Source organism: Phymastichus coffea, unplaced genomic scaffold (assembly GCF_024137745.1).
Source record: "Phymastichus coffea isolate CEN01 unplaced genomic scaffold, Cenicafe_Pcof_1.1 PCOF00255, whole genome shotgun sequence".
In the NCBI taxonomy this organism is placed as follows: domain Eukaryota; kingdom Metazoa; phylum Arthropoda; class Insecta; order Hymenoptera; family Eulophidae; genus Phymastichus; species Phymastichus coffea.
The window spans coordinates 1-14,002 of record NW_026707066.1 but is presented as its reverse complement, the minus strand read 5'-3'; the positions used below and the strand labels follow the sequence as shown (position 1 = coordinate 14,002).

The window sequence follows — 14,002 nt, the reverse complement described above, 5'->3', positions numbered from 1 at the left end:
AACTCTAAATCTGTATGTGTTGCACCATTTTATGCAAGTGTATGTAGCATCTAGAGTTTCCTTCCAAGTGGTTTTCGCGCATGTGCTGCCAATTCAAGCACAATTTTTTAAACAGATTCGTGATCGATGCGGGATTCAATTATACAACAATAATCAATGTATTCGATATTTATTTATTGAAATTTTCATCAATATCATATTTAAATAATGCGTAATGACACGATGAACAATCATTAAAAAATATAGTGTTTTCTACCATTAGTACAATGATATACATTATAGTTGTAGATACGACCTAGTAAGACCTAGTAATTAGAAGAATCCATTGACGCGCGTTTCGAAAAGGAATCTACCTCGTCGCTCTTTCATTAGAATCATCTAGTGACAATTGAAAAGTCTTAAAAAATATAGTGCAAATACATTTGCTATACACAACAAAGAGGGACGAAACCGTTCTCATTCGCTTTCCAGTTCACTATCTCTCGGCGTGTCTAAACTTAACTTTTACTTACAAGTGAATACGTGCTAATATTTAATTATTATACATATCTTTTCGATCTTTCGTTTTTTGTTGCACAACCTTTTTTCTTTTTTAAAATCTCGCAATACAATCTCCCGAATAACTGTGATTGACGAAACATAACAAATGATTATCTTTCCATTGCTTCTAAACATAGAACGTGAAACTGATAAATAAGTTCTATTAAGGTTCACAATTGAATCTACCTTCTGCTTAAGACCTGAAAAAATGACCATTAATTGTTTACTTTTACTTTACACGGGCTCACAATTACACAGCAACAACCATTATATTTTGTATATCATCAATTTTTCCCTCTATCGACTCATCGTATGCTTCTTTCTCTAAAACGTAATAACAGCTACATACTCGATACATACCTCTTTTTTTTCAATCTCTATAAACTGTTACAATATTAAAAAAGTCTTTATACACATTTAGTAATAAATTAAGAAGAAACAAGCAATAAACATTTTTATGTCCCGTGCATGCTGAGGCGGTTGCAATCAATTGTTGAACGTTTTTCTAAACCATCACAATTTACACCCTTGCGGAATAAACATACTAGATAATCTTTCACTCTGAAAGAAAGGCCTATAATATATCACATACAATATTCAGAACGTATCCGCTCTACAATTTTCAAAACCCGTATCCACCAAACAAGAAAAGATTACTTTTTTATTGAATTCGCACTCGATTTGATATACGACCGTTGATCTCGATACAATCAACGAATTTAGGCTACTCATTAACGCTGCAAATAGTACGTTGCTACGGTAAAACTGTAACACTATTCTTTACATTTCGTCCCAAAAGAATGAAAATAAAAATGATTTACAATGGTCTATGAAGTGTGAGACCATTAAAGTAGTGACCGGGACCATACTAGTTAATTACACAACAAATAACGTGCTCTTTTTTATATTTAATTTTGTATACGATTTGCGCTCTGTTGGAAATTGATTTCACTTTAACAGACAACCCATTGAGTGGTTTAATAACATGATAAATGATTTGCCTAATAAGACTCGATAATAGTGCCTCTTCTCTTCTTTTACTCATGATGTTCCTTTAGGCTAAAAACGTACGTTACTATTAAAATTCTTCGTCGATATTTCTGTTCACCTTTATGAATATTTTCGTTGAATCGCGAGGAATATTTTTCATAAACTGTTATGGCTATTGCGTTATTGGAAAAGACGCTAAAAACATATATCTACGCTAGTTAGATTATTGCGTTTGCAGTCTAGAAGACTGAAACTTTTCGAGATAATATAAAACGTTAATTTGATCGCTGCAACTTAATTTCTATTCTCATGTACATAATTTGTTTTCATAATTAACATCTTTAAGCTAATATTGCTATGATTTGTTTTTGGGCTTCAGGCTCTTTGGAGTTGTGCCCAGATATTATCGTGTTTTTTTCTCTTGAATCTACTTTAAACATTCAGTGTAGAGTAACTTGCTTTTATTTTGTTCTATAATAATATAAATGTAATACTTAGATCTATGTAAGTCTGTATGCTTGGCTGAAAGCGGCACTGCACAGATTCCTAAGTAATCTATTTATTTTATGATATATATACCGAACATTTATAATATAGATATTTGCAAATACATACTTGGAATTTGAATCAACATACGATTAATAAATAGATTTACTACTGATTATAACTATTTTGCAGCGTTTCATTTGATTTTCAGTTATCCTTTTTCTTCCCATTTGCAGAGGAATTTTATACTGTTTTTTATTCACTAACTTTGCATAATGCCACAGGTTAATGTTTGAGATAAATTCGGAGTTCCTTATGCAACTTTTTACATTAATCAAAATATTAGACATCATTTGACTGTTTAAAATTTTTAAAATATCAAAACGTTTATCACTGTATTAGGTAATGCAAAATTCGATATCAAGGAAGAATAGCAACAAGAGATCTATTATTGTGATCGAAACATCATGTATAAATGACATACTTGTTATAAAATATGTGTATAAATAAGTAACATTTATACAAATAAGAAAATTGTTCTTTAAGCGTACGGAATATACGTATAGGTATTTTTAAATTTATATTTAGGTCCCATTTTAATCTGCAGTTTCAAGTTATCAGTGCCAAGCTCTGATTTGAGTCACAAATCTAATATTTTTGTTCTTGTAAATTTAAGTATCAAATGACTTTTTTATCTTTGAGATTCCGCGATCGTTGCGTCATCAACTCTTTTGATTCGAGTATTTACATCGAGTGATATGTTACATCATTACTATACGTAGATGATTTTAATAAAACTCATATAATACGAATCAAAACTGCTTATAAATCGTATCAATTTGTTATATTATGCTCTTTGGATCGCGTACGAAAAAGGTTGCATGTAATTTACGATGACAGTTGAAATAATTATGAAATCCTCTTTGCATACAAAATTTAGAGTAAAAGAATTTGTCATATAACTTTTATTTAGAGATATTTTTCAAACCATCCACGTATATGAGTACTACGAATTATACGAGTAAATAAACCATAAAACGACCCTGTTATCTGATTTTTTTAAATACATTATAAATATTTTATTTCTTCAACGGTTTCATTCAACGAAGCTACTTTTACGTGTAAAAAAAATACAAAATTAAACTTCATAAAATTATTTTTATTAAATGTCCTTAAAAACAAAAATATTTTTATGATTAAAAAAATAAATCAATACTTTTTAAATAACTAAAACTGTGATTATAAGATACTAATACTTGCAGTAAGGTACAAGATTAAAATAAACTAAAGTTTTTCATATGAAATACAGCAAACATTCAATAAAACGTGCCCTCAATTGTAGCTATCATAATATTTCAAATATTAACGCTCAATATTTCTTGCGCTATTTATATATCGTACATACTTATTAAAAAACAAAAACTGCAATACTTTTGCTCGCGTCAACAATAACAAAAAGATAGCCTTCATCCTGAATCTCGAAACTACAACGGTAACATATGTGCTTGATGATCCTATCATGATTGTCGTGCCTACAAGCACATGCTTAAACTGTATTCAATATTTACATAATAAATTTCAATAATAACAATTAATTGTTATTGTTGGAACTCAATGGATTTCCAATATTATCGATTTCACGCTGAGCTCTTGAAATTTTCACTTTGTCCCTCGGGGTACTATCTTCTCCTGTCTCCATGGCAAACATTTTCATCTTCTCTTTGAAACTCAGTTTCTCTGGAACAGCGCCCATTTGTGAATTTTGTTGTTGCCTTTGTTTTTCAGCCAAGCGCCTCTGCCTGGGATCCCTGCAACATAAATACGTATGTCTATTATGGCGACTGAAACGAATGACCGTTATTATGTTTGTTGCTTTCACATTACTTACTTATAAACTTCCTGAGCGCCGATCACGCCAGGTGTCGCTCCTTGAAATATACTTCCTGGACCTTCTGGTGTTTTCGGAGAAGCCAATAACATCTCTGCATCGTTTATGAAGTTCTGTGGAACAAATCGGCAATTAGAATTGTACAATGATTGGGTGAACAACAAGTATCTACTTTTGCATAACACATAAAATACAAATCTAAAATAAATATCTACAGAATGGTTTCGATCGTCTTGTTTTCTGATAATAACAATCAATAAAGGAACACACACATAAAAAAATGAGCAAATATGCGGTCAAATTTAATAAAATACACGCTTGCAATGATGGCAATGACAATGTATACAATTTTGTATGATGAGCGAATAATTACAGCTTAAATTGATATGGGATAACATTGCCACATGCAGAGAATAAATAGGTAGTCGATGAACAATAATTGTCCATCGAAACCTCTGTATACCTCTCTTCATTCATCTGCCATACGATGATTTTGATACTTATATTTTCTACTATATATAATACTTGTTAATGAATTTGATATGGTTTGTTAGTTGGATTTTTTTCATATATATTTATAGAAAGCCAACTAAGCAAACGCTTACGTTTGGGTCTTCCCTGATAGTGTCCATGGTTATGGATGAAGACGTGATTATATTCGATGTATTGGAGCTATTATTTCGAGACGGTGATTCAGTATTGGCATTAGGGTCATGGAACGAAACCCTCTTTGTCATTGTCGTAGCTTGTGATCCAAGTAAAATGTTGGAAGTAGTCGAGGTATTTGATCGTAATGCACTTTGCTGTGACATTACCGCGTAGCTAGAACCACGTTCTGGTGGTGGAGGTGCTTCGTTACCAGTTGGCGACGCTGTAAACAAACGAATATTTGAAGTGAGTCAAGTAAATAGCTTGGGTATGTATTATATAATTTAACAAATGAGCTTTTACCAGGAGAACTAGAGTCTTCAATGACAAGATTGTCCAATCTGAGCATATTAGGATGCAACTGTGACTGATTGCGCATATTAGCCTGATGCTGCTGATAAAGTTGCTGCTGCAACTGTTGCTGTCGTGCCGCCTCCTCTTCTTCTCGTTTCTGCCTTCTCTGACTCTCATCATATTCGTTTTGCTGTCTCTTTAACTCTTCTAATCTACGTATTCTTTCTCGTTCCTCGTTCTGAGCGGCGGCTGCCATATTCGCTTTTTGACTAGCATTTGACTGATTAAGATTGGACGAGCCGTAAGACGGGGAAACATTCGACTGGTTATTCATATTCGGATTCTGCGACATGTAACCGGCAGCGATATTATTTGGTGCGTCGTTTTGGCCAGGATAATTATTCGTCATGGAGCTCTGTTGACTGGAGACTGTGTGGATCGGTACATTGGTCATTTGAATTTGGCTGGTGACTGCCTGCGGTGACATGGGAGGACCTCTGCCCGATTGATTCACAGTACTTGTTCGCGAGAGGCCGATTGGATCTCGTTGGCTGTTTAGCTGACTGTTCCGATCCTGAGCAGTAGTAGTGCGTAGAAGATCCTGGACACGTTGAGAAGTACTCTCACTTTCGAGATCGTTGCCCTCCTCGTCATCGTCCTGCTGATTGGCCGCCTCCTCAGCGCGCTTCTGAAAGTCTCGCTCCAATTGCAGGGCCCGCAATTGCTCGTCTTGTTGAGCAGTTCGACGAGGCATGGCGCTGAGCTCGGCAATCTGCTGGTCACGCCACTGTCTCGCGGCTTCTCTGCGTCTCGCTTGTTCCTGAAACGCAATATTCCTCTTTAATATTTGAATCTTGCATAGCAAAGCCTACCTCCTTCCTTGCTCAACGATACCTTTTCTCTCTCTTCCCGCTGCCACGGATTAGTGGCACTGAACTGATACTGACGCGGTTGCTGCGCACTTCCAGAAGTTGTAGGATAGTAACCACCTCTTGGAGGATCCTGCATGCTTGCAGTATATCTGTGTAGGTGTGCAAGGTCACTATTAATCAGCTGCCTAGAATTCGCGTTCCTGCTAATCCTATGATACCACGTCTGCTGCTAACTTACCTTGAAGAGGGATCCATTTGCTTGCTGTAGAGAGGATGTGTCATTGTATTGGGTACCGGCGGCGGTGGACTTCCACTCGCAATGGGCAGCGAGGGTCTCAAAGGCGGTTGTTCGCTCATCATGTCCATGCCGTCTGGATGCTCGGATCCGTTTGAGAACTGTGGTCCGTTTTGACCGTAGGGCCGTGCTATCATGGAAGGGCCGTACTGATTTTGAAGCATTTGTTTGTTGTACTGGCCGTATTGATTATACTGATGCTGTTGCTGCTGGTCCGGCAGATAGCCGATGTTCTGACCAGGCGGCCGATTGTAGTTCGGTGATGTTGGTCCGAGATTGGGCGTCGAGCCAAGAGGCCTACCTGGACGAATCGAATTTTGCTGGAAGCCAATCTGAGCTGGACCAACTCGTGGGTTGTAGGTGTTGCTACGGTAAGCTCCCATTTGTGCTCCCGGTGGAACTCCAGCCGGACCAGCACCTCCCCTCAGCTCTCGACGACGAACTTCCTCTTGCATCTCTTGCAATTTGGCTTCTTGCCGAATAATATCCCGCGAAGACTGAGATCTGACCGGAGGGCCTTGTTGCTGCGGTTGCATTGGATTGGGGTGGCCTTGCTGCTGGTTAGGATTCATGTAGGCGGACATTGGCCTGTCTTTGCCCTGTTCAGGTATAGTTCTGTTTAAGGCGTTCTCAGAGCCTCGCGATAGTGGCTTCTGCATCTGCATTGGACTTCTAGAGAGAGAGAGAGAGAGAGAGAGAGAGAAAGAGACGACATTGTCACACTTTGGTAATTAACCCGATAGATTTAATCCGAGGAACAGTACCTGTCGTCAGATGATTGAGGAGGACTCGGCTGCTGCTTTAACATGGGCTCTTGATTTCGGTAAACGCTCAAGTTCTGATAGAATCTCTCCGCTTCGTTAACTTGCATATGATTTTGGCCGTGCGGGAGGTTTGGAGACGATTGTTGTCTATTGGAAAGACCGCTTGATGGTAAGGCACCAGCTCTACTTGGATCATGCAAATTGTGACTGGATCTAAGGCCACGCGCACAGACATTAACAAACAAATAAAAAATAGTAATCTAGAGCGTGATAACAAAGCTATGCCAGATAAAGAGAGAGAGAGAGAGAGAGAGAGAGAGAGAGAGAGAGAGAGAGAGAGAGAGAGAGAGAGAGATGTGGAAACGTACCTGGAGCGCAGAGAAGTGGCCCCGTTCATAGCAGGCATCGGTGGAGGTTGGACCGGCGGAGTGACACTGTTACTGGAGGAGGCTCTGCTGTATCCAGGGTTGAAAACTTCATGCTGAAGCTTGCCTTCGGTTCCTACATCTGTCCAAGTTTCACGTTATAGAGAGGGAGAGAGAGAGAGAGAGAGAGATAGGAAGAGAGCGAACGGGCAGGTGGGCACGAAGGCAGACACTTTCGTGTATCTATAATTGTTGCAAATGTGTATGCGTGTGCGTGTGCGGTGTGAGTGAGTGAGCGCGAGTGATAAAGCATAAGCAGGGTGTAGATGTGTACGTATGTGTGGCTGAGTGTGAGAAAGGAAAGGGGTGTCGACGTCAAGCGCGTGTAAACGAGTGAGAATGGGTGAGAGGCGGGTGAAGCGAGGCTGGTTCTGATGTACTTACTGTGAAGAGCGGGAACGGATTTACTGCTGTGTATTTGCTGCGGAGTAGGCGGCTCGTGTCCCAAGCGCGACGGCAAATCACGTTCGCTCATGCGACGGGGACCTGCGCATGGAGAAGCGCGCAACAAGATGCACAAGAACAAATGCACAACATTAAACGTCTAATTGTCACATGCGCGTGCGAACGGCGCTAAGCATTCCGCTAAGTCCTACTGACACAATATCTTCGTGTCGAGATCAATCGTCGAGTTTGCTCATGCATGCACGACACGTCAATCCTATTTACACATTTACATTCTAATGACATTCATTATATGTACGTGTGTATATGGATATATTATAAATGTTAATTCTATTTATACTTGAAGCTCGTCTAAATTTTTTAATATTATTGGCATTGATGATTTATGATTGCATGAATGTGAGATATCATAAAACGTACAATCTATCATATCACAACATCGATATACAACTATTAACAAAAAATGTAAAGCGAAAAATAACATTGTTCGAGATTGTACGTCTCATGCGACCGCTAGGCTGTTTAAAGCTAAATAATCATTTAAATTAATACGTAATATTTAAACGCATGGCTATTGGACGATCGAAACCGTAGTAAAACATCTAGAAAAACTATAAAAGAAACGGAACGGGAAGGTGATATAATCGAACGAACACCTCATTGAAAGGTGAAACTGAACCAGGCCATCATTCAGGTGCACTACGAGACGATCACACAATTCTGACGAGTAGTGCTTGCAGAGTTGAGACCGTCAGCTTACGCGATTCCGTACACTGGTGATGGTGATGCCGATGCTGTCGAAACACCCAGTCGCCTATTCCACGCTCGAATCTTGGAGTCGGTTGTCTCTCCGTCACGTCCACATCGCTCGTCGATCTATCGCTACCGAGCACCACCAGTTTATTGCCCTTCGACTGCCCCTTGCCGCACGTGTGCACCAGTTTCTCCCACGATCTGCTGCTGTCGTTCAGCCCCGGAGTCGCAGACGCTTCCTCGTTCTCGTTGTCGTATTCGTCCTCGTCGTCGATCTGCTGATCGTCGTCACGCCTGGATATATCACTGGTGCTCTTCGATAATCTGACGGTGGAACGGAATGAACTGACGGATGAGGAGGCACTCTCGTCACTTCTTCGTCGATTGATGCATGTAGTGCTCTTGATGGTGATTCCGCCGAGGTGCTCGTCGGATATCTCTGGTGCGGAAACGACCCTGGAGCAGCTCGGGAAGACCGGGGCGTACTTGAGGCCGGGACTGTCGGCGCGGTCGTTGAAGATGTCGTTAGTGCTGGTGTTATTCGAGTCGAGCTCCTCGTTCGAAGCCAGATCCTTGAGCGACCAATACTTGGACAGGCTGTTGACTTTGGTACCTTTGGCAGTGAGCGCAGCGCTGCCGTTACCGCCGCCGCTGGCAATCGTGGCCGCCGAGCCGTTGCACTTGCGCCCCGGATAAACATTGAGTGTGCTGAGAATCGTGGGCAGCGAGTGGTTGCGAAAGTGCTCGAGGCGTACGCTACCCGAGATCAGTGCTCGCGACTGCTTCGATCGTTGCTCCATGGCGGGCTCGTCGCGCGGCGAGTCCGTCATCGTCTCGCTGTCTCGTAGCCGGCTCGCCTCCTTACCGGGGACGAAGAGCGGCGCGTCGACGTTGTCGAGGTTCGCGAACTCCTTCAGCTGCTCGATTATCTGCTCTTGCTCGGCGAGGCTCAGCTTCGAACTGCTCGCGTGGTCGTAGCCTTTGTTCTCGCGGCGACAGTCTTCGCTGCGACTTCCCGTCGCTAGTCTCGCCTCGGCTCCCTCCTCGCACTGTATTAAACTCTTGGCCTGGATATCCAGCAAAATCATACTCCACTCCTTTTCCGGACCAGTGGACACGCTCTTGTCCGATTGAAACAAGTCGCTCTCAGACTTGAACTTGTCTATGCAGGCTCGCGCGCGTTTCTTGGTCTCGGAGCTGGAAGGCGAGGCGATGTCGGGCTCGGACAAAAACTGCCGGGAGCCGGCGAGCTTCCGCGACTTGAACTTGATCAGTCCCGCCTCGCCAAGTTGTGAGAAGTGCTTGGCCAGAGCAGCTACTCTACCGCAGCCGAGACGAACCGCCTCTGGCGACTTCCGATACTTATCCCCGGCGCTCGATTCGTCGCTCGACATGTCGCTGCTGTTCAGTCCGCTCAGGTCGAGGTTCAGCTCGGGCATGGCCGCGTGAAGCTTGGGCGTGGCGATCACCGTGGCCTCGGTCTCCAGCGACGGACTATCAGAATTCTCGCGGGTGCCCGCCGACTGCGTGTTCTCCTCGGTGGAGGTGGCTTTGTCCGCGGACCGCTCGTCGTCCTCCTCCTGATCCTCTTCCAGTTCGTTCGCGTGCTCGGTCAACTGCTGCTGCTGGCTGGTGCCGGCGGCTCGACAACCGTACCGAGGCTGTACGTGGCAAGAGGTCGAGCTCCAGCAGAGCTCGGCTCGATCGTCGACGACTTGGATGTAATCCTCGTCGCGACTTCTCACCGCCGGGAAAACCAGCTCAGTCTTGTCATGGCTATAGTAGCCGTAGTGCCCGGGTTCTCGGTACTGCGGTGGCGGAGGCGGGTGGGCTTCTTGCTGCTGCGCGGCACTGCAGTGGATCTGGGCGGATGCGTAGCCCGTGGGGTAGCGCTCGGTGTACTGGCTCGGAATGGTTAGGAACGCGTGATTGCCGGCCTCGTGAACGACCGGAATGACGGGGGCTCGGTGTTGGGCGGTCGGCGCCCAGTAGCCCAGCGCGTGCGCCGGCGAGGTCTCGTAGTGCAGCGCCTCGGGGTCGACGTAGACTTCGGCCAGCTCGGTGCAGCCGCCGCGAGCGCCGGCCCTCACGAGCGCATGGTTGCCGAGTCGGTGCTGCTGCGGGTAGAGCTGGTAGGGGCTGTTTGCGCTCGCGGACACGTAATTCCGGTAGGGCATACTCGTGTTCGCGCGATGGTGGGGCACGCAGTTACCGACGCGGCTCATACTCGCACCTGGCTGTGGATCCCAACTGTCGACGTATTGCTCTTGGTAGACTTGTGCGCCGCCGTGGTGCGGCACCGTCAACAGATTGCCCATCGAGTGCGATGCCGAGGTGCTAGCCTGATGGCCCGAAGCCACCTCTGTCATTCTCGGTGGGTCAAAGTGTTCCGACTTGGGTCGTGTTTTAGAGGCTGCGTGGAATGAAATTGTTAGTTCAAGCATTAGTATCCAACTGCCCAATGTTGTACAAGCGAAGCCGATGTGCTTTTCTTTCCGCTGTATCCCGCAAGGTCACACCTTGTCGCGCGCGACTGTCAGCGATTTTAGATAAAGCTCTGAGCAAAGAAAGGCGTTCCAAGCAGATAAGGAATCGAAGCTTTACATAGCGATGATAATAGACCGATAGCTGCACCCTTTCCCAACGCGAGTGCTTGGCTCTCTACGTATCGGTCAATTGAATTATATGCCATAATCCCTGATTGCCCTCTCCCACTGTATGCCGCGAGCTACTTACCTCTGGCCATTATAGGAGAAGGCTGCGAGAGCAGCGTCGCCAGACCGTGATAGATGGCACCTTGTTTCGCTACCTCCAGCGTAGCCACAGGTCCTGTGCGAACCAAGTACTCGGCAGCTCTGCGAAAAAATTATCCGTCGTTTTGATAGCTCGCTGTCGGTGATGGGATAGCGAAGTGAGGACGGGGAGGGGGAGAGGGGCTCTGGAGCGACGACTCGAGAGCAGACGAAAGCAGTCACTCACTTTTCCTGAGTTATACCGACTAAGCTCTGGCCGTCGACTTTGAGAAGTTGATCGCCCGCTGCTAATCGACCGTCCTGCAACGTGAAATTCCGATTACATCGATCGCCTGACGCGAGGCCGTCGGCCGTCGGCCGCGATCGTTCGCTAAAGCAGTGGGGGTATAACTTACGGCGTCGGCCGCTCCTCCGGCCACCACGCTTTTGATGTAAATGCCGAGCTTGTCCTGGCCTGCTCCCTGAAACACGTCGAGGCGCGACTTAGAAGGGCGACAGAGTCGCGAGAGAAACTGAGCCGTACCTTGGCGGCAACTATGCTGATGCCCATTCCGTTGGTGGACTTGTGCAGCTTGATGATCTGGATCTCGGGCTGAGTCTGGGCGGGCGCCGCGTGCGCGGGATATCCGGCGGACCTGTTGCTCATGGCGCTGGCGCTGCGCATCAACTGGCGGCGGGAGGGAAGCAAAGAGTCAGAGACAGAGGTAAGAGTGGCGCCGGCGTGAGCGAGGCAAAGCAGAGGGGGGTTATCGAAGGGGGTACTGACAGCGCCGTGATCGATCATGTAGATGGTCCAAAAGCCGCTGCTAGTGGGCTGCGGGGCCATACGACAGAGGCCGTCGCGCTGCAGCGGCGCCAGGAACTCGGCTAGACCCGGCGGCACGCCGCGTATCACCTCGCAGCTGTAGCCGTCCTCGGGCAGCAGCAGCGCCAGGTTGAGCGCGGGCTCCTCCTCGAGGCGGATCTTGCGGCCGTCGGCCTGCGCCAGCGTGTCGGCCACGCTCTCGGCCACCCTGACCACGTTCTCGATGAGCTCGGGCGGCAGGCGCGGCTCGTCCGCGGCCGGCTGGTACTTCTGCAGCAGCGCGCGCACCTGCAGCGAGTTGAGCTTGAAGCAGCTGGAGCTGAGCGCGGCCAACTCCTCGGGGTTGTATTTGGGCGACTGCAGCAGGTGCGTGGCCTGCATGATGGTGGCCAGGTGGCACTGGCTGGCCAGCTCCAGACCCTGGCGCTCGGCCCAGGTCTCCAGGGCGCTGAGGCGCGTCTTCAGTCGCCGCCCGAACCAGCGCACGCACAGACTGCCGTTGCTCACGAGCGCGTTGAAGGCCGTGGCGTTGATGGCGTGGAACAGGTGGCTGAACAGCTGGATCGTTAGCGCGGCGTTGACGCGGCAGCGCCGCAGCAGCGCCATGCTGTTGCTGAAGATCTGCAGCACGCCGGCCTCCTTGGCCGGCTCGTCCGCGTCGGCCATGAACTGCGACATCGCCGGCGCCAGCTCCAGCGAGATGCAGCGCACCAGCGAGTTGAAAGCCGCGTGCACCGACTCGGCCAGGATCTCCTGCGCCGCCGTTGAGAACGCGCCCACGTGACGGTCGTTCTTCAACATGTGCAGCAGCTCCGAGCCGTTGGCCAGCCACAGCGCCAGCGACGAGGCGTCCATGTAGCGCTCCTGCAAGTACACGATCTGCTGCAACGAGGCTCGGCCAGCGCCTGGGGCTTGCGGTCATTTGCTCCCGTGCGAGCGACACCCAGACAAAGACAGCGGGAGTCCGAGCCCTAAGGCCGATCTGAAGCCGCGTGCTTCGGGACTGCCGAGTAGCGGCTACAAGCAACGTTCTCCTCATCGAGATTCGCATCCCGGTGCGACCGACGCAACAATAATTGTCGAGTTCGCGCCAGCGCACCCGCTCCAGGCCGCATTCTCGGGCGAACAAACAGAGAGCCGCGGCGATGACAGAGAGAGAGAGAGAGAGAGAGAGAGAGAAGAGCGAGAGCGTCACGTTCGGAATCACTTCGAGCGGGTCGTCCGTGTTTGCCTCCTGTAAACGTCGCCCGCACGTCGCGTGTGCGCTCCCACTTCGCACGGGCGGCGCGTTGCCAAATTGAGGCCGGATTTCGGTGAACCCCCTTTATATTCAACCCTTTTGACGGCCAGGCACTCGAGCGACTTGGAACCGTTTGATTGCACGTTCACGCGCTCGTAGACCGACCAAATGTCCAGACGTTGAGATAGGAATGAAAACGTTCGCTGGACTCTCGTCGCGTCGCTATTGCCCGCGCGTGACTGCGGTCGACGATTGGGCAGATCCCGCAGAGAAGGCGAGTGCGCGGCCAGAGACTTAGCCGTTACGCCCGTCACGCTCGTCGGCGCTCAAACTAGCAGAGAGCCGTGCTGAAATATCAAAGCAAATCTAACGTACCTTGATCACCCTATTGATCATGCTGGCGACTTTGGCGAGCATGACGGTCAATCTTTCGGCCCGCTCGGTCGGCTGCAGCTCGGAGCGGTAGTGGGTGCTGGCGCGATATCTGGCGGCGAGGTAGAGGGTGTAGGTCGGTGCCAGCTTGAACTGCGGCGCCGACGGTTCGACGTCCGTGATGACCGCGTGGAAGAAGGCCTCCTCCGTCTCCTCCAGGAATTCCAGCACCGCGGGCAGAATAGGGTCGTTGCCGCGGGGCTGCGGCTGCTGCCGCTCGTACTGCGACAACCTGCCCAACCAACCCGATCGGTTAGCCCGCTCTCGATCTGCTCGCAGCCTCCCCTCATTACGCTGCGCGAGCACAACCCGCCCGATAACTTTGCCGGAGCGCGCTACTTTGTTTTTCGGCGTGCGCATTGCCGACTTGCAGCTTTCCAGCGATAAAGAGAGTAAGCGCGCGCGCGCGCGC

At 47.5% G+C, this 14,002-nt stretch overlaps 1 protein-coding gene across 1 annotated transcript; it reads right to left on the bottom strand.

Annotated features, from left to right (window-relative positions):
• Window positions 1-160: 160 nt before the first annotated feature.
• LOC131674567 (uncharacterized) lies at window positions 161-13,950 on the bottom strand. Its single transcript, XM_058953306.1, has 16 exons — window positions 13,534-13,950; window positions 11,880-12,782; window positions 11,637-11,780; window positions 11,509-11,574; window positions 11,340-11,413; window positions 11,097-11,215; window positions 8,380-10,773; window positions 7,587-7,688; window positions 7,146-7,284; window positions 6,778-6,990; window positions 5,957-6,685; window positions 5,741-5,867; window positions 4,856-5,666; window positions 4,510-4,775; window positions 3,905-4,017; window positions 161-3,824 (listed from the first exon to the last, which is right to left on the bottom strand). The coding sequence occupies exons 1-16, from the start codon at window positions 13,948-13,950 to the stop codon at window positions 3,608-3,610; spliced, it is 6,834 nt and encodes a 2,277-aa protein (XP_058809289.1). The 3' UTR covers window positions 161-3,607.
• Between the last annotated feature and the right edge of the window lie 52 nt (window positions 13,951-14,002).